At 45.2% G+C, this 21525-nt stretch overlaps 2 protein-coding genes across 2 annotated transcripts; both read right to left on the bottom strand.

Moving 5' to 3' along the window:
- Positions 1–370: 370 nt before the first annotated feature.
- LOC141975699 (olfactory receptor 52E2-like) lies at positions 371–1309 on the bottom strand. Its single transcript, XM_074936313.1, has one exon. It carries the CDS (start codon positions 1307–1309, stop codon positions 371–373), a length of 939 nt encoding a protein of 312 aa, XP_074792414.1.
- A 12119-nt stretch (positions 1310–13428) lies between these two features.
- Positions 13429–14358, bottom strand: LOC141975767 (olfactory receptor 52P1-like). The gene has a single exon (XM_074936440.1). The coding sequence runs from the start codon at positions 14356–14358 to the stop codon at positions 13429–13431; it is 930 nt and encodes a 309-aa protein (XP_074792541.1).
- Between the last annotated feature and the right edge of the window lie 7167 nt (positions 14359–21525).

Below are 21525 nucleotides of genomic sequence, written 5' to 3' on the forward strand. Positions count from 1 at the left end.
TAATTCTATTTTTACACTTCATTTGCCAGAGTTTATGCTCTTTTCTATTTTCCTCAATGGAATTGAACTTCCACTTTTTAAAAGATGCCTTTTTGCCTCTTCTTTTCCTTTGTTGTTTAGCCACAGTGGAAGAATATCCACAAGATATTGCGAGTGATGCTAGCCAATGTCCATATTTTGTATTAAATTACTTTGTTACTGTTAGTCTTTGGTTATCCTCCAGGCTTCCTGAAGTATTGGACATGGAAAAAACAGGTAACATTTCCCACAACGCTGAGCTGAGCCAAACATGGGCAGAGCACTCTGGATTAATGAGGACATATACTTTCTAATTCTTGTCACAAAGATTTCAATCAGTGACCCATGGTGATCATTTTCTGCAGATGTATTTGCCCACTTTGTCACGAAGCTCTTTGGATCTGACCCCATAAATGATAGGGTTGAGCATGGGAGGGATGAGGAGATAGAGGTCAGCCAAGATGATGTGAATGTGGGGAGCGATGCCCTGACCAAACCGGTTTGTCAGGTTGGAAAAGAGGCTGGGAGTATAATACGTCAACATCACACAGATGTGGGCTGTGCAGGTGTTGAGGGATTTTTGGTGGGCTTTCTTGGAGGGGATTCTGAGGACAGTCCTGATGATTAGACCATAGGACAGGGCAATGAGTGTCAGGTCTGACATGTTGACTACAAAGAATAGCACCAGACCGTATATCCTGTTCACTCTAATGTCCCCACACGACATCGTCACCACAGCTGTGTGCTCGCATTGAGTGTGGGGGATAATGCGATTTGCACAGAATGGCTGCCGGCTCAGGAGCAGGGGCAGGGGAAGAATGAAGAGAACAGCTCTTATCAGTCCCACGAACCCTAGTTTAGCGATACGTCTGTTATTGACGATGATGGTGTATCTCAGAGGGTTACATATGGCAACGTAACGATCAAAGGCCATTGTCACAAGGATGGCGGAGTGCATAAGAGAAACAGTGTGAAGGAAAAACATCTGGGTGAGACAGCCACCCATAGTAATACCTTTCAAATTGAACCAAAATATACACAGTGCATTTGGTATGACACAGGTAGGTGTGGCGATGTCTGTGAGTGCCAGCATGCAGAGCAGCAGGTACATTGGATTGTGGAGAGTCTGCTCTTTGTATACAACAAACAGAACTGTAAAATTTCCAAACAGGCTGATAATGTAGAATATAAAGAAAGGGATGGAAATCCAGATGTGGGCAGCTTCCAGGCCAGGGATGCCCATTAGGATGAATGTTGAATGGTTAGAGTGGGTGATGTTGAAAACTGCCATTAGGTGGACAATGCATCAGTTGGGCTCAGAAGTGCTCAAGGTGCCTGTAAAGGAAGAGAAGCACAGTGAAGGGGGGTTACGCCCTTTATAGAAAATAGTATGATAAATATTTTATAGTTAACAACAATCTGGAGGTGATCAGTGAAGTGGCAACATTTACATGTGGCACCAGACTATTTAGGTCAGAGTCAAGTGCAGAGAAGTCCTCTGAGGGAACTGAACAAGCCAAGAGAACAGGGAGCAAGATGGCAGATGAATTTCAATGTCAATAAACTGTGATGTATATGCCCACTGGAGGAAAAAGCTTGAACTAAGCAAAACATTGGGGTCCAGGAGGAGTGGGTTAGGAAACCATACAGAAAATACAATGGCATGAGATCAGTCAGTCAATATTTCACCCTCCTCTGGTCTCCTCTATGTAGTACTGGGCACCCTTCTCACACAGGATATTGCAGAACTAGAGGGGTTACGTCCAGGGCAATGAGAATGATCAAAGGCCTGGGGAAACCATCATACGGAGAGAGGTTGAAAAGACTGGGATTGTTATGTTACAGAGGAGATGAATAAGAGGAGATATGAGAAAATACTCACTGGTAGAGTAGATGGAGAATAAGTTCTCCCTGTCTCATAACACAAGGTCAAGAGGACATTCAACTAAACTGAAATGTGGTAAATTCAAAACTGATAAAAATAGAATGCTTTCTTCCCCCAATGCCTAAATAGAATGAGGAACTCCTTGCCACAAGATGTATTTATAGCCATGAGCTAAGCAAGAATGAGGAAGGGTTTGGACATGTACATGGATACTGAGGCTTTACACCTTCAGCCTCTCCCAACAAACCACAGTGCTGCCTGCTTCTCTGTGTAGATCTCCCTACCTACTCCCACAACCCTCAGCACTGCCTGCTTGTCCATTTATACCCTTCTCCCCACCTCCATAACACTCAGTACTGCCCACATGACTATATATCCCAGTCCCTGCCACAGAACCTCCAGTGCTGGCCACTTGTCAATGTATGTTCCCCACCTCACAACTTCCAGCCCTGCCACACAGTGCTACCCCTCAGCCGGGACCATCAGCAGGTGCCAGATCCCACAGAGACAGCTCCCAGAAATACTTCCTCAGACTAAGTTAAACTCAGTGTCTGCCTGCACCCGGGAAAAAGAACCTATTCAGTGAAGGGAACCCCAGCAGCAGCTCAGGCTGTGCAGGGAAGGAGAGAGGGACAGACCCGGTGAGAAGGAGAGAGGACGTGGAGACTAGAAGGAGCTAGTGTGAGTAACTCTGCCTCAAAACGACACAATGCTTTAACGTATTGCAGCCCATTAGAAACCCAGACACCCCTTCCTGAGGCTGGTGTTCCATGTTGGCAATTGCTGACATTACCACAAGATTGTTGTAAGGCTGCTCACGGGAGGAGGGATAGTCCAGACGGGGGATTGGTCAGAGACAGTCTGCTACAGTGAGGTCCACATTCCATTACAGTCTGAGACACCCACTATCCCAGGAGGCCTCATTACGCCTCTTTGCTCTGTGCATTAGGCAGGATGTCCATTCCCTATTTTGTCCAGTTTCAGGTATCTGTGCCACTGTAATGTGCATACTGCACGCCCCCCTCCCACCAACACACACAAACATTGTGCATCCCTGAACTGCCCATAGTGAGATTTCCAACACCGCCTGGTTTCCTGTAAGCCAGAAACCTGCTTTTATTTCTCCTGCCTTTTGATGCTTCTCATCCTCTCTATACCCAGAGATGCAGGGCCACAGAGAAACCAGACCCTCCCTTTGCCTCTGAAAAAAAAAATCCTAATTGTTCATTTACAAAAATGATTAGGAGACCAGGGCACTTGATTTATGAGGAGAGGCTGAAGGAATTGGGCTTGTTTAGACTGAAGAAGAGGAGAGTGAGGGGGGATTTGAGAGCAATGGTCTTAAGTTACAGTGGGGGAAGTCTAGATTGGATATCAGGAAACACTATTTCACTAGGAGGGTTATCTAGGGAGGTGGTGGAATCTCCATCCTTAGAAGTTTTTAAGGCCCAGCTTGACAAAGCCCTGGCTGGGATGATTTAGTGGGGTTGGTCCTGCCTGAGCAGGGGGTTGGACTAGACGACTTCCTGAGGTCTCTTCCAACCCTAATCTTCTATGACTTTATGAATCTCTAAGGATTTCAGCAACTCTCCTGTCAGTTCCTCTTTGGTTCAAATGAGCTCACTCCATCTTTAGCAGTGACAGGACAACTCCAGTTGAACTCACTGGAGGTTCATGGCCGGTGTGAATCAGGACATTCATTTAAGTCCTTACTTGAGGACTTAGGCCATGCTGGGAGTTCTGCCATTGAACTCAATGGTACAATATTTCACCCTTAGTATTTAATTTTGGCCCCCGGCTGTGAAAATCACTCCCAGATTCACATCCTGCTACAGAGAGCACTATTATCTATGGTGCTGGAAAAGTTTGAAGGAAACCCCCAATTTATGTGGCGTTCTGAGACAAGGCATGAGAGATGGGGATTCCAAAACACACAGGGGCTCTGATTTTGCTCTCAGGGAGGTCAGTGTAAATCTAGAGTGACCCACCAATGGCAGAATGTGAGAGCAGAATCTTTCCACTGTGTGAAATCCTGTATATTCCATTCTTCTTGTGAAACATCTGGTAACACAGATATCCACTGCAGAGGCCTTGGCTGCACTTCTTAAGAGGCCAGTGAAGTTGCTAAATTGTAACACTTGAGTGAACCAGAGGAAAAAACACATAGACCAAAAAAAAGGAAGCTACTGAGACAAATAGAAGGACACAGTAAGAGACAAGGAACTGATCTTAAAAACAAATATTTGTCTAAACTATTTCTAATAAATTTTTAGTTCCAACTATTCCAGGTAAATCCCTTGGTGTTTCTGACAATATTAAGCAGTTCAAGTTGTTTGTGCTGGTGAATTCCTGCCCACATGGTTCTTGACATGAACCCTGGAGCCCTCCCTGAGCCCTCAGCACTAAAATTATTGCAGAAACAGGCAACTTACCGAAATCCCAATCTGCAGAGAAAAGGAATCTCCTTATTGAGACAGAAAGGCAGAGCCCAAAGCATCAGTGTATGAGTCTCACATGTCTGACACTCGCCGTGCTGTACAGCAACCTTTATGATTCCCCTGTACAGTCCCTGAGGACTTTCAGGTTGGCCAGGACTCCCAGGCAATTCCCTCAGCTCCATGAACAGCTGGAAGAGCAGAAAATAGACTCTGGAGAGCTTCAGCCTGTGAGCCTCAGGAATAAGAAATGATTTGCTGTTAACAGAGGCTCAAATTGTCAGGGCAAAATGGAATATTAACATTTAGATGAATCTTGGGTGAAATAAGGTCATTGTCTAGATGTGTCTTTGAAATTTGTGCTGATAGTTTGCCTAATGGATAAATTGCCCTTTGTTGATCTGTGTAACTTATTATCGGTAGTGTTTAGAAAACAGAAGGGTACATCTAAAACCTATTGTTTACCCAGGACTGTATGGTCAAGTAGATGCTAGAAAACTGTATAAAAGGCCCTTGGGTCTTGATCCTGTTTATCTCAGATCTAATTGAGAATTCATGCAGGGAAATCTAAGCCACAAGGACTGAGATCCCAGTTCCGACTGTACTGCCCTGAAGTATAAACTTTGGACTATAACCTATGGACTATTTCTCAAAGAAGTCTTTGCAACTACAAAGCTCACTGTCTCTGCTGTGTATCTGAACTTCAAGAATTGAATTCACATCTGTATATATATTGATCCTTTAACCTGGGCGGCTCCACCACTTTTACCACCCCAAGCAGGCGCTGCCGAATTGACGCCGCGCCCGGACGGAAGGGCGGCAGAGCTGACACGCCCGGAAGAGCGGCAGAGCTGCCACCCAAAAGCTGCCGCTGCAGGAAGAGCGGCGGAGTTGCCGCCGAATTGCCACCGCGGGAGACGGACTGCCGCCCCATTCTCAGTGCCGCCCCAAGCACCTGCTTGGAGAGCTAGTGCCTGGAGCCGGCCCTGCTTTTAACCATACACTCTCTTTTTTCTTTTAATAAATTTTAGTTTAGTTACTAACTGGCGGTAAGCATGTATTTGGATAAGATCTGGAATACTCAATAACCAGGGAGGTAATGTGTACAATCCTTTGGGATTGGTAGAACCTTTTCTATTATATGATTAAATGAGATTTTCAGTAATCTTTATCCTATTTGACTTGTGTGCCTAGGTGGAGGCCTGAGGTGTGGTTATTTTAAGGGAACTGTGTTGCTGGCTTCTGAGTAACCAGTGAGGTATAATAGAAGCTGTTTTGTGCTGGCTTTGTAAATCTAAATATTGGAATATCTGCCAGCCCGCTGGAGGATTGCCTGCTCCATTCTTTGCAGTTCACCCTAATTGAGTGACCTCAGCTGGCCCCCAATGGGAGCCCGGTCACACCATGCCCATCCTTGAGACATACTTGAGTTATGTGAATAATGTAACTGAAGTCGAGGTAGCTAAATCCACTTACTGTGGTGTCTACATCACGCTGTGTCCATGGGAGACACTCTCCCATCGACTTACCTTATGCTTGTCAGGGTGGAGGAGTACAGACATTGACGGGAGAGCGCTCTCACATTGATTTAGCGTGTCTTCACCAGACCTGCAAAATCGATGCCACTGCATCAAGTGCAGCAGCACCAAAACCGTGCCCCCAGGGAGGACACTCCATCAGCGGCCTCGCAGTGAGCAGCTGCCATGGGGAGCAGGGACTGCAGAGAGCTGAGAATGGTTCTGTGGATGGACGAATCATCTTATGGGCCTGTGTCTTGGTGGCCAGCTGCTCAAAAGTGTCATAGAATTATAGGGTTAGAAGGGACTTCAAGGGTCATCTAGTCTAACCTACTGCCAAGAAGTCTTTCTGCAGAGCTCTGTCGTCCTCCCTCAACTTCCAGCCATGTTCCAGTAACCATGCCCCCATTCTCTCCTCCAGCTGGGCTACCTCCCTCATTCTCTGCAGCTGCCTCTCCTCCCTCTCTCTCTCTCTGGAGCTCCAGCTGTTCCTCTGCCTTGGCCACACTGTCCTGCAGCATTTTGTCCTTTTCCTTCTCCCACACCGGTTGAGTGTCTTGTCCCCCAGGCTCCTGGTTCCTTTTCTCTGCCCATCTGAGGTGTGTTAGTGAATATTAGCTTTTTATGATTTTTTGTATTTTAAGTTTTTGTATTTCTTTTAGATACCAACCAAAAGCCTTTTTATTTTGTGATTTTTTTTTAGATGGGGCCACCAGATCTGCACACAGTATTCAAGATGTGGACATACCATGGATTTATAGAGAGGCAATATGATATTTTCTGACTTATTATCCATCCCTTTCCTAATGATTCCCAACAGTCTGTTCGCTTTTTTGACTGTCGCTGCACATTGAGCAGATGTTTTCAGAGAACTATCCACGATGATTCCAATATGTCTTTCTTGAGCGCTAACAGCTAACTTAGACCCCATCATTTTGTAAGTATAGCTGGGTGTCACGGAGTGTGGGGGAGTCCAGGCCCTGCACCCCTCTTCCTGGGATTCACTGAGACTCTCAGCCAGCCAGTAAAACAGAAGGTTTATTGGACAACAGGAACACAGTCCAAAACAGAGCTTGTGGGGACACCCAGGACCCCTCAGTCAAGTCCTCCTGGGGGAGCAGGGAGCTTAGACCCCAGCCCTGGGGTTCCCTGTGTTCCTCCACCCAGCCCCAAACTGAAACTAAACCCACCCAGCAGGTTCCCTCCTGCAGTCTGTCTTCCTGGGCAGAGGTGTCACCTCCCCCTCTCCCTCCTGGCTCAGGTGACAGGCTCTCAGGTCTCCCACCCCCAGGGCACATTCCCAGGTCAACACTCCCCCCTCCCTGCTGTGTCACATCCTCACACTGGGATTATATTTTGCCATGTGCATTACTTTGCACTTATCAACATTGAATTCCATCTGACTTTCTGTTGCCCAATCACCCAATTTTGTGAGATCCCCCTGCGGCTCCTTGCAGTCATTAATTATTTTGAGTAATTTTGTTTTTTTACCCCTTTTTTCCAGATCATTTATGAATACGTTGAACATGCATTGGTCCCAATACAGACACCCGGAGACACCACTATTTACCTCTGTCCATTCTCACCATTGGTTCCTACCCTTTGTTTCCTATCTTTTAAATGGATACTTGGCAATGTTTTCCTTCCTTTGTTTATAAATGAACTCCCTGCTCCAAAGGGAAAGCCAGGAGCAGCACAAGCTCTGCTGCATTTAAGAGCTCTGTTTGGGGCTAGGACTTGCACTTTAAGCAGACCTCAAGTATGAAATTCAGAGGTTCGAGGTGCGGGCTATAGACTATGTAAGTGGTGCCCTGATCCCTGTATTTGAAGTCCCTCTTAACTTTGATGTTCAAGCACTGAGGATTGAACAAGTAGCCAGCTGTCAAAAAAAACAAAACATTTTCCCAGATATTGGACCGACACACCATAACATTTCAGGAAGTCTTTCCGGAGACATTCAGCAGTGGCTGACAGCATCTCAGTTTTCAGCTTTGGATCTGATGAATGTGTTATTCTTCCATTGCTGAACTTTCTCAGAATATTCATTATGGCATACACTTCTCATGCCATCACACTCTCATTTTCCAAGCAGAGCACAGTATCACTGAAGACTTTCAGGGCATTCTGGAGGAAAGGCAGATGAACCTCAACTTTGCTAGGCCCTTCACCTTGTTCACCATTTTCCATGTCGGAAAACAGCATCCATAGAGATTTTGGATACTCATCAGTGCCCAGACAAAGCCTGCCATGTATTTACAAGCCTGTGTACAGCTGGGAAAAGACTGAACCAGTGTGTCAGAATGTGGTGCAGTAAAGTGGCATAGTCCATATTCACAAAGTCAAACACATCCTTCAACACTGCTACTCTCTTAGCAGAACAGCAGAAATGATTGAACGTCTTAATCACCAGAGTCTAGATATCAGGTTGCAGGGTATTGATAGCTTGTTTCATGGCGTTGTGCACATCGTGGGCTGAGCAATTTGCAGGCAAGGTACACTGATTGTCACTTTCCATAATTCATGTTTGCACGATCGAAACAGTAGTAAGACACTTTGTTCATGTCTAGTTTGTGTGTCGAGTTCTTCAAGTAATGTGCTGTTTGTTGCCTCTGCAGTCTCTTCGCTTTGCTCATAGAATCGAACAGTTTATCTTGCACCCCGCGTTCGGGTGTGCAGTAGCTCAGCGATACCGAGTAAGTTCTCACCTTGCCCTTGTCAGGTGCCCTTGTTACATAGGGACCATCTGGCTCCCTGGGGGCTTCTGAAAATTCTCTTGAGAGCAGTGACAGAACGTTTTTGATGAATGTCTCCGCTATAGTCCAACCGTATTGAGACATTACAGGGGGGCATGTCAGACTTGGGTAAGATTTTGGGGCTATACAGACACATGTGAAAGAAAATTTTGGTGCATTCTCCAAGCAAGGAATAAGAAGTGTGGAGCTCCATGTGACACAGAGCCGAGCCTTAAAAAGTCTCTAAATGTGAATTTATTTGGTGTGTCTGAAATTAACAATGAAACTATACTAGCAATACGATATGTACAGATACAAACTTATGGGATACAATACAGAGAAAGTACGGCCAATGTGTTCAGTAATGGGCAAAGGCCTTTTGAATGGCTCTGGCCTCAGACTCCCCACTGTAGCGCAGCCCTGGCTCCCCATTGGCGCAGCTGGTCTATGCTGACCCAGCTCCCTGTTCTGGTCTGCTCCAGCTGTAGCCCTCCAAGCTGTGCCTCACCACAGCTGCTCTGGCTCCAGCCCAGCTCTGCCTTCTGGGCTGCTTCTCTGGCCCTTGTGTTTCTGACTCCTGCTGCTCTGCCTCGAATTCAGCTTGAGTTGCTGCTCAAGTTTTCCAGATTTCTACTGCATTAATAGCCTATAATCACTTAAAACTTAACAGAAAAGTAGTCCCATCTATTTCTTGAAACAAAGGGTTTTTTATTCACACATTCATCTAGACATCAAATACAAATTGAAGCTTTCATTGCATACCTACTACAGATTTGATTTTTTTTAAATAGGTACAAGTCCCAGCAGAAGTTTGTCCACATTAGCAACAAATGTATGAAACAAAGAAACTCAAAATCAAAACCATCATACTGGTACTTGTATCTCGATTGAAGGTTGGCAGGGGTTTCAAACAAAAAACAGCAAATAATGGTGTCAAAAAAGATCAAAAGTAGCCCAAAATATATGTAGTGTAAAAACAACAACATTATTAAATTATTTATTTCTATTTGCTTTCAATGACAGTCGTGCGTGTTCATATTTTGAGTTGAATTAGTTTGTTACTGTTTTGAGTTGAATTAGTTTGTTACCATTAGTCTCTAAAAGGCAACATTTCATCCTTACTGTCTTCGTCAGAAGTAGAATGCTTCTGCTGCTGGTCATACATATCAGCAGTGAGCAGTGCAATCATTCCTTTCGTTGCCGCAAATTGTTCATAATAGATTTTATGTCGCAGCATGTACATTCCAACATAAAGAATGTTCTCTAAAATTTATATCTTGTTGCACTGTTTAGTTTTTATCAAGTTCATCTGAATAACATCCAACTGCAGCATTGCTAAAAGGTAGCGACACCAATGAAAGAACAAACAAGCCAAGTTTACAAAAGTCTTTGTCCTTAGCAGCATCCGCGTGTTCAAGAAATTCAGGCCCAAACTGCTAAACTTCGTTGTCCTGAGTATGAGGCCTCTGAACCATAGACAAAACTCTCCACTGCTGCTTCAACTCTCCAAGGTCTCCACAAAACAACGGCAAAAATGAAATATCAACCATTCTAGGTCGAGAAGGTCTTAGTACTGCAAACGATTCAATCACCTGGACTTTTGGTGGGAATCTCTGTTTAATCCATTTCAGACACTCCAAGATGACATCTCAACACCTACTTTTGATGTCTTTGACAACGGGAATGGATTGTGTGTATTTTGAAAGTTCCAGCTGAAATCATCTCCAAATCAACTGTGCAAAGTGGTAAGTTTTGGACCCCAAGGCGAGGTCATAGTTCAAGACAGCAGTCTGTAACCTGGGGTTTCCAGAATCCCCAGAAGGGGTAATTTAACAATTTACTCCAGGAGGTCTCCGGAATAAATCAGTGGGAACCCAGCAATTCCGTCTGATCATGAATCAAATGCAAGTAATCATGCAATCATCTAACTCTGCAGTTTATTAGATTTAAGCATACACAGAGATAAGCAATAGGTTTAGAACATCCCAATAATTTTACCTAACATCTGGAATGGTGCTGAGTAATTAACAGCAGGTTCCCAGTTGCCAGTTGCTCACCTGCTGGGGAGAAACAATGTCCGGAAAAAAATGGTTTTAGAGTAACAGCCGTGTTAGTCTGTATTCGCAAAAAGAAAAGAAGTACTTGTGGCACCTTAGAGACTAACCAATTTATTTGAGCATGAGCTTTCGTGAGCTACAGCTCACTTCATCGGATGCATACTGTGGACACTGCAGAAGACATTATATACACAGAGACCATGAAACAATACCTCCTCCCACCCCACTCTCCTGCTGGTAATAGCTTATCTAAAGTGATCATTAAGTTGGGCCATTTCCAGCACAAATCCAGGTTTTCTGACGCTCCGCCCCCCCCACACAAACTCACTCTCCTGCTGGTAATAGCCCATCCAAAGTGACCACTCTCTTTACAATGTGCATGATAATCAAGGTGGGCCATTTCCAGCACAAATCCAGGTTTTCTCACCCCCCCAACCCCCATACACACACAAACTCACTCTCCTGCTGGTAATAGCCCATCCAAAGTGACCGCTCTCCCTACAATGTGCATGATAATCAAGGTGGGCCATTTCCAGCACAAATCCAGGTTTTCTCACCCCACCCCCCCCACACACAAACTCACTCTCCTGCTGGCAATAGCTCATCCAAACTGACCACTCTCCTTACAATGTGCATGATAATCAAGGTGGGCCATTTCCAGCATAAATCCAAGTTTAACCAGAACGTCGGGGGGGGGGTAGGAAAAAACAAGGGGAAATAGGCTACCTTGCATAATGACTTCGTCACTCCCAGTCTCTATTTAAGCCTAAATTAATAGTATCCAATTTGCAAATGAATTCCAATTCAGCAGTTTCTCGCTGGACTCTGGATTTGAAGTTTTTTTCTTGTAAGATAGCGACCTTCATGTCTGTGATTGCGTGACCAGAGAGATTGAAGTGTTCTCCGACTGGTTTATGAATGTTATAGTTCTTGACATCTGATTTGTGCCCATTTATTCTTTTACGTAGAAACTGTCCAGTTTGACCAATGTACATGGCAGAGGGGCATTGCTGGCACATGATGGCATATATCACATTGGTAGATGTGCAGGTGAACGAGCCTCTGATAGTGTGGCTGATGTTGTTAGGCCCTGTGATGGTGTCCCCTGAATAGATATGTGGGCACAGTTGGCAACGGGCTTTGTTGCAAGGATAGGTTCCTGGGTTAGTGGTTCTGTTGTGTGGTATGTGGTTGTTGGTGAGTATTTGCTTCAGGTTGGGGGGCTGTCTGTAGGCAAGGACTGGCCTGTCTCCCAAGATTTGTGAGAGTGTTGGGTCATCCTTCAGGATACGTTGTAGATCCTTAATAATGCGTTGGAGGGGTTTTAGTTGGGGGCAGAAGGTGACGGCTAGTGGCGTTCTGTTATTTTCTTTGTTAGGCCTGTCCTGTAGTAGCTGACTTCTGGGAACTCTTCTGGCTCTATCAGTCGGTTTCTTCACTTCCGCAGGTGGGTATTGTAGTTGTAAGAATGCTTGATAGAGATCTTGTAGGTGTTTGTCTCTGTCTGAGGGGTTGGAGCAAATGCGGTTGTATCGCAGAGCTTGGCTGTAGACGATGTGAGGAGAGTGGTCACTTTGGATAAGCTATTACCAGCAGGAGAGTGGGGTGGGAGGAGGTATTGTTTCATGGTCTCTGTGTATATAATGTCTTCTGCAGTGTCCACAGTATGCATCCGATGAAGTGAGCTGTAGCTCACGAAAGCTCATGCTCAAATAAATTGGTTAGTCTCTAAGGTGCCACAAGTACTTCTTTTCTTTTTGTCTGGAAAAAGTCTCTCAAGATGACTTCAGAGGACTGCTCTAAAGTACATTGCGTTAGCTAATCTTTAATAACTTCTACAAAACACATAGGATCATCACTTTTCCTAATTTTCAATAAACTTCTAATATAAGAGGTGTCTAGACTGAAGGTTTTTATGCATTTATCTTCTTTCATTCTCACTTACTGACTTGTCTGTCCACTCCTCCCATTTATATTGGCAAAAACTGCCAGCTATATTTTGACCTTGCATATAAAAGCCTGCTTTTCAATTAATCCTAAACTATGTGGTATTCTATTTTTGTAATTCATAGTGGCTGAGTGCACATCTTATGGTTGCAATTGGCTTCATCACATTCTGTGGTACACACCCCTCAAATACAGGGCAATACAGTCCAGTTCTCAAAAACACACCGTTCCAGAACTCTCCCTAATAAGCTGTATAGAATGCCCTCAATTCCTGCTGCAGATTTCCTGTATTAGCACTTTCCCACAGAAACTTCTGGTTTATCTTCCAGGCCTCCTGAAATATTGGACGTATAGAAATCAGGTAAAATGTGTTCACCAGATCAGTGTATATATAACAAAAAAGTTCAGCATTGTAGCTGATTTCTTTGTCTTTGGCTATCTGAAAGTGTAGCTTCTGTTCTTTAAATTGATCAAGAAGCCTTTTTCAAACAGGGACTAATGGAAAGACACCATGCATCAGAAAGCTGCAGTCTCTCTTGGTGATCTGGAAGTAACAGACAGGATGAGTGAAAGGTGTGTGTTGGGGGGGAATCAGGGCTGATGGGTGATGCTGAAAGTGGTCAGGTGATGGTGAGAGCAAGGGAGATCAGCCATCGAGAGATCAGTGCTTGATGACGGAGTGATAAAACATTAGATGAGACGAACTTCTCAGACTGTGAAATCCCACAATGCTGAGCTCAGCGAAACTAGAAGAGAGCACCCGTGATTAACAAGGAGATATCCTTTCCCCTCTAGTCACACAGGTTTAAAGTCAATAGTCCCCAGTGATCACATTCTTCAGGCATATTTGAACACTTTGGCATGAAGCTCTTTGGTTTTGACCCCATAAATGATAGGGTTGAGCATGGGGGGGACAAGTAGATAGAGGTTGGCCAAGATGATGTGAACATGGGGAGAGAAGCCCTGACTGAATCGGTGTGTCAGACTGGAGAAGAGGAAGGGAGTATAAGATGTCAGCATCACACACATGTGGGCTGTGCAGGTATTGAGGGCTTTCTGGTGGGCTTTCTTGCAGGATATTCGGAGGACGGCCCTGATGATCAGACCATAGGACAGGGCAATGAGTGTCAGGTCGAACCCAATGATTACAAAGGCCATCACCAAGCCATAAGTCCTGTTGATTGTGATGTCCCCACACGACATCTTCACCACAGCCATGTGCTCGCAGTAAGTATGGGGGATAATGTGGTTGGCACAGAATGGCTGCCTGCTCAGGAGCAGGGGTAGGGGCAGAATGATGAGAACAGCTCTCGTCAAACCCACGAGCCCTAGCTTAGCTATTTCAACACTGGTGAGGATCGTGGCATATCTCAGAGGGTTACATATGGCAACGTAGCGATCGAAGGCCATTGTCACGAGGACAGCTGACTGCATAGTAGAAACTGCGTGAAGGAAGAACATCTGGGTGAGGCAGCCACCCACAGTAATGCCTTTCAAATTGAACCAAAATATACACAGCGCTTTCGGCATGACGGAGGTAGACATGCTGATGTCTGTGAGCGCCAGCATGCAGAGCAGCAGGTACATCGGCTTGTGCAGGGTCTGCTCTTTCCATACAACAAAGAGAACTATGAAATTTCCCAAGAGTCCCATAATGTAGAACATGGAGAAAGGGATGGAAATCCAGAGATGGGCAGGTTCCAGGCCAGGGATGCCTGTAAGGATGAATGTTGAAGAGTCAGAGGGGGTCAGGTTGAAAACTGCCATGAGATGTTCAATGCATCGATTGGGCTCAGAAAAGCTTAAAGTGCCTGTGAAGAAAGAGAAGCACAGCAAGAGGATTACAGACTTTAGAACAAATAGCACAGCAAATATTTTATAGTTATTACCAATCTACAAGGGGGTGAACAGTCACATGGTAACATCTGCAGATGGCAGCAGAATACTTAGGTCACAGCCAAGTGCAGAGAAGTCCTCAGAGGGAGCTAACGAAGCCAAACGAAGTGTAAGTAACTGCAACTTTTGTGCCCTTTGGAGGGAAAACTTGAACTCCTCAAACACCTTACCGAGTTCTGATTGAACAGTATGGCCTCCAAACAAAAATCTGGGTGTCATGGTACACAGCTCTGTGAAACCCTTTTCAGAACACAAGCACAGACAGAAACTAAGCAAAACACTGGGATCCAGGAGGAGTGGGATGGGACAGCATACAGAAAATACAATGCCATGAGATCAGTCAGTCAATGTTTCACCCTCCTCTGGACTCCTCTGTGTAGTACTGGGCTGTGTAGTACTTCTCACACAGGATATTGCAGAACTAGAGGAGTTCAGGGAAGGCCAATGAGAATGATCAATGGCCCGGGGAAACTCTCCTATGGAGAGAGGTTGAAAAGCCTGGGATCATTACCTTTACACACGACAGGAATAAGAGGAGACATGAGAAAAGCCTAGAAAACACTGACTGGTAGAGAGTAGGTCAAGAATCTGTTTTCCCTTTCTCATAATACAAGATCAAGAGAACATTCAATTAACTTGAAATGTAGCAAATTCAAAAGTGATTCAAAAAGAATACTTTCCTCAGTTTATGCCTAATGAGGAATTGCTTTCCTAAAGTAGTTGTCGCCACGGGCTAAGCAAGAATCAGGAAGCGTTTGGACATTTACAGAGGTAGTGAGACGATCCAGTTACTATTCTTACAGATAAATAAACATTATGGAAAGGCTATATGCCCATATGTTTCAGGGCACAAGTCAATCTCTAGTTGTTAGCCATTAGGGTGACACTGTCAGGACCATTAGGTCATCCCCCCATCCACCTACTGCTGTTTCCTTACACCTTCTTCTGCAGCTCCTGGGGCTGTCACTGTCAGAGAGAGGACACTGGACTAGATAGAAAATACGTCTGATCCATGCTCAAATTCGTATCTTGTAAAGGAACCAAGTTTCCCCATGGAACGTTCTGCCAAGACTATAACATGGTTAAAAAAAGAACTAGATAAGTGCATGGAGGATAGGTCCATCAAGGGCTATTAGCCAGGATGGGCAGGGATGGTGTTTGTAGCCTCTGTTTGCCAGAAGCTGGGAATGGGCGACAGGGGATGGATCACTGGGTGATTCCCTGTTCTGTTCATTCCCTCTGGGGCATCTGGCATTGGTCACTGTCAGAAGACAGGACGCTGGGCTAGATGGACCTGACCCAGTATGGCCATTCTTCTGTTCTTATGAAACAGACACTATCATGCTGGGCTATGACTTTGTGCTCAAAAGAATGGGTGCAAAGGGCACAAGGGTCTTGGTATTTAGGGGTACAGGCCTGCACCTCTGTTACTTCCCTTGATTTATTTGGTGAGACACTTTCTTGCTGGCAACCAGCTCTGTCTCAGATGTAAATTACAGGTGTTAAGTGACAAGTGTAAGCAGAGACAAGTGTCTGCAACTCAACTCCTAACCCTTCACATGCCTGAATATCAGTGAAGTTTTCAGATGACACCAAATTTGGGGAATTGTAAATAATGAAGAGGACAGGTCACTGATTCAGAGCCATCTGGACTGGTTGGTAAACTCAGTCAAATCATACAACATATATTCTAATATAGCTATTCAGACATCTACATCTAGGAACGAAGAATATAGCTGATGCATACATGCTGGGGTACTATAGTAGGAAAAGTAATGACTCTGAACAAGATTTGGGGGCATGAAAGGAGAATTAGCTTAACCTGACCTCCCAGTGTGACCATATGGCCAAAAGAGCCAATTTGATCTTTGCATGATAACCAGGGGAATCTCAAGGAGAGGTAAAGAAGATATTTTACCTCTGTCATTGGTGCAGGTCACAAGAATTATAATAAGATTAGAAACCCTGTATTATAGTGATAGACTCAAAAAATCTCAGTTTTTTTAGTTTAACAAAGATCATTACGGGTGACTTGAAAACTGTCTGTAAGGACCTATATGGAGTACTAGTATTTCATAACAGGCTTTTCAGCCTACCATTCAGAGGTGTAAAAAGTTCCAAGGGCTGGAAGTTGAGTGAAATAAATTCTGACTGGAAATAAGGCATACATTTTTTTTAAAAAGGTGAGAGTAATTAATCATTTTTTTCTGTTCGTGACCATATTCAATTTAGCTCTATTGGGAGAATTTCTCACATGACTGCAGCACCTTGGGAATATTAAAATAGGTGTGTATATCACAAAGCTGAGGATCATGTGAGGCACTGCATGGATGAACGTTTTAGGTGAGAAAAATAACGACTTGAGCCCATAAAGTGTCTGCAGTGAAGAATGAATGTGCAACCATCACCATGAATGAGTAACAGAACCCGCTAGTAAATGGTCCCAGAGTATCCTGGGTTTAACGTTTGTGTGCCAGCGGCCCACTGTTTCAATCACCTACCAGTGGTTCCTGCACATGGCAGCTGTATTGATCTAGGCCATCACATGTCCCAGAGTTGCCCGCTCTCACTTTATAATGTGCATACTTCTCAGTTTGTGAGTTATTCCTGTGTAGCAGTCCTTGAAACACCACACACTGTGTAAGGATGTAACAAGAGAGGCCATACAGGTGCATGCCTTGGCATTTGCCACTCGTGAGATTTCTCACTGATAAGAGACAAGCACTGATCTCCCCACCGCCCCACCAGCCGAGGGAGCAGTCCTGATGGGAGGCACCTCACCCTCTGCAGGGGAAGAGCTGTGGGGACCATGGGGCAGCTGGGAGATTGTGGGAGCCAGGGATGACTTGGGAGCATGGAGAAGACACTAGCAACCAGAGTGCTGTTGGAATCGAAGCAGCCTGGGATGGGGAAGGAGAGTTCGGAAAGGGGGTGTCAGAGTATTATGGGAGATTGAAGCAGCTGAGGAGCAAAGTGTGACGGGTTCCCCCCAGGGTGACACCTGGAACTTGGGTACCACTGAGCCCTCTGACTCACCAGCCAGGGCTCCCTCTCTCAAAGCGCTGCTGTGACAAGCTGCAGACCGACTCCTGGTCCTACACCTTCAGCAGCATTCACACAGGGAGGGACACACCAAACTGCAGTTACGTGCAGGCTCTTTGACCAGCCACTGCATGAACCAACAATAGAGAGGCTGCAGCCAAAATAGCCACCAGCTCCCTAGCCTAGAAGCCCAGAGCTGTACCATCCTGCCATGGTCCAAACTGCAACCACTATGAATTTGTTACCCAGTTCATTCCTCCCTCAATGTGGGGAGCACAGTGTAAACTTGTGGTAACCAAGCTGAGATTTTATCCCTAGACGTTTCACTTAACAGCATACTGGGGTTAGATTAAATCATAAAGCAAGTTTTTTTAACTACAACAGATAGTTTTTAAGTTATTATAAGGGATAGCAAACAGATCAAAGCAGATTACCTAGCAAATAATAAATAACACAAACTAAGCTTAACACAATAGTTAGATTGACTATGACTTAGCAGTGTATCAACCTGATTGATGATACAAGCAGTCTGGCACATTCTCAAGGCACAAGCTGCATTTGCTTTGCAGCTTGGGTTTCTCAGGTTTCCATACACAGGCTAGAAATCTCTTTAGCCTGGGTCCAGCACTTCTCCCAGTTCAGACTTTTGTCCTCAGGTGTATCCAGGAGTCTCCTTGGGTGGGGAGTAAGGAACCACAAAGATGTCACTCCCTGCCTTATATAGCTTTAGCATATGGCAGGAACCCTTTGTTTCAAAACTTGGTTCCCAGACCAGTTTGTGGGAAAATATAGACTCCCCAAGATAGAGTGCAGAGTTATGTGCGCTGGCCACATGCCCTTGTAGAGTCATAGCATCCATTTCTTAAAGGCTGTTCTCAGGAAGGCTCACCAGGTGGAAGGTAAGTTTCTAAGTTTCTCCTCAGACCTATTGTTCTCCCTAATGGCTCATTGCCCTGAATAGGCCCTTCCCAACCAGCATCTTGCCTAGTGGGCAGTACCCAGGTGTAACTATATTTGAAGTACAGATACATAGTCAATATTCATAAATTCATATCCAAAAACGATAAGTTCACACCAGTAGGATAAGTGTATTCAGAAAATCATAACTTTTCCAATGACATCTTACAAGACCTGTCTTGCACAAAATGCATGATAATTTTGCCATAATCATATCATAATTATATCTCTATGAAGAATACGGGGTGCAGTGTCACCCAAAGATCAATGGTTCTTTCCACCGGCGAAAGGCCTGAAGTTACATAACAACAACAACACCGAGAACACCTGGAAACAAACGCTGAGCAAAGGTTGTGACATCCAGGCTGCAGTTCAGTGGCTTGCCATGGGAAAGAGACCCTGAGACCAGCCCAAATGCACATTGGACCAGGAAAGATCCCAGCACTGGCCTTGGACCAACAATTAGAAAGACAAATTCAATTTCAGCAGCGCTGCCCACCACTCCAGGTACATGCACTCCCTACCCCCACAAACCCAGCGCCCCTGTCTGCCTCCACACATCTTATCACTGCCTGCTTCTCTGTGTACACGTCCCTCCCTGCCCTCACAACACACAGCATTGCCCATCTGTCCATGAACACCCGGTTCCCCGCCTCCACAGCGCTCAGTGCTACCCGCCTGCCCATTTATATCCCGCTCCATATCCCAGAACCCCGCAGTGCTGGCCACTTGTCCATGTAGATTCCCCAACCCCCATAACTTCCAGCTCTGTCACACAGTGATGTCCCTCGCTCAGAATCAAAACCAGGTGCTAGATCCCACAGCACCAGCTCATAGAAATACCTCCTCAGAGGAGGTTACAGTCAGTGTCTGCCTGCACTGGGGAAAAGGGGGAGATCAGCCTGAACTGCCTTTCTGGGGGTGATGGGAACCCCAGCAGCAGCTCAACCTGTGCAGGGAAGAAGAGAGGGACAGACCTGGCGGGAGGGAGCCAGGACATGGAGACTAAAAGGAGCCATTGTGAGTAACTCTTTCTCAAAATGACACAGAGCTTTAACATATTGCAGCCCGCTGGAAACCCAAACACACCTTCCTGAGGCTGTTTTTCCATCTTGGCAATTGCTGACGTAACCACGAGGCTCTAGTGGGGCTGCTCATATGAGGAGGGAGGTTCCAGATTGGGGATGGTGTCAGAGAAAATCTGCTACAGTGTGGTCCACATTACGTTACAGTCTGAGACACCCCCTGCCACGGTAGGCCTCGTTACGCCTCTTTGCTCTGTGCATGAGGCAGGATGTCCATTCCCTATTTCACCCAGTTTCAGGACTCCGCACAACTGTGATCTGGATGCTGCACATTCCGCACCCACGCGCAAACACACACACACACACACACACACACACACACACACACACACACACACACACACACACTGTGCATTCCTGGACTCTCCCCATTGAGATTTCCAACACCGTCTGGTTTCCTCTAAACCATAAACATGCTGTTCTTTTTACTGCCTTCTGGGGCTTCTTGTTCTCTCCAGATGCAGAGATGCTGGGGTACAAGGAGACCAGACCCGTCTCCCTCCCTGAAAAAAAATTGTTATCCTAGGAGTTCTAAACCTCTAAGCCCCTGAGTCAGATATTTTAGCAACTCTCCTGTCAGTTCTTCTTTAGTGCAAACGAGCTCACCCGTCCTTAGAGGCCATGAGACAACTGCAGTTGAAGTCGTTGGAGAGTCATGGCCACTGTAAATCAGGCCATTTATTTACATCCCCACATGTAGATTCAGGCTGAACTCCTGACCGTGTTGAGAGCTGATCTCAATGGGACCAAGATTTCACCCTCAGTGTTTAACTTTCAGCTCTGAGCTGTGAAATCACGGCTTCAGGTCCTGCTACAGAGAGCACTACTCTGTTAGGGTGCTGAAAGTGTCTGAAGTAAACCCTCAGTTTTTGTGACATTCTGAGACCAGGAAGGAAAGACAGGGATTCCAAAACACCCGGGTCCTGATTTTGCTTTCTGGGATGTTAGTGTCAATCTGGAGTGACCCACTGAAGGCAGAATGTGAGAGCAGAATCTGGCCAGTGTGTGACCCATTCTTGTTGCGAACCCTCTGGTAACACAGATACCCGCTGCAGAGGGTTTGGCTCCACCTTCTAACAGGGCAGTAAAGTTGCTAAATTGGAAAACTTGACTGAATCAGAGGAAAAGCCACATAAAACCAAAAAAGCAAGCTACTGAGACAGGTAGAAGGACACAGTCAGACACATAAGAACAAAAGAACATAAGAATGGCCGTACTGGGTCAGACCAAAGGTCCATCCAGCCCAGTATCCTGTGTACTGACCGTGGCCAATGTCAGGTGCCCCAGAGGGAGTGACCCTAACAGGTAATGATCATGTGATCTCTCTCCTGCCATCCATCACCACCCTCTGACAGACAGAGGCTAGGGACACCATTCCTTACCCATCCTGGCTAATAGCCATTAATGGACTTAACCTCCATGAATTTATTAAGTTCTCTTCTAAACCCTGTTATAGTCCTAGCCTTCACAACCTCCTCAGGCAAGGAGTTCCACAGGTTGACTGTGCGCTGAGTGAAGAAGAACTTCCTTTTATTTGTTTTAAACCTGCTGTCCATTAATTTCAATTGGTGGCCCCTAGTTTTTATATTATGGGAACAAGTAAAATAACTTTTCCTTATTCACTTTCTCCACACCACTCATGATTGTATATACCTTTATCATATCTCCCCTTAGTCTCCTCTTTTCCAAGCTGAAAAGTCCTAGCCTCTTTAATCTCTCCTCATATGAGACCCGTTCCAAACCCCTAATCATTTTAAAAAAAGAACAGGAGTACTTGTGGCACCATAAAGACTAACAAATCATTTTAGTTGCCTTTCTCTGAACCTTTTCTAATGCCAGTATATCTTTTTTGAGATGAGGAGACCACATCTGTACACAGTATTCAAGATGTGAGCATACCATGGATTTATAAAAGGGCAATAAGATATTATCTGACTTATTCTCTATCCCTTTC

The sequence above is a fragment of the Natator depressus genome, chromosome 1 (assembly GCF_965152275.1).
Source record: "Natator depressus isolate rNatDep1 chromosome 1, rNatDep2.hap1, whole genome shotgun sequence".
Taxonomy (NCBI): Eukaryota; Metazoa; Chordata; order Testudines; family Cheloniidae; genus Natator; species Natator depressus.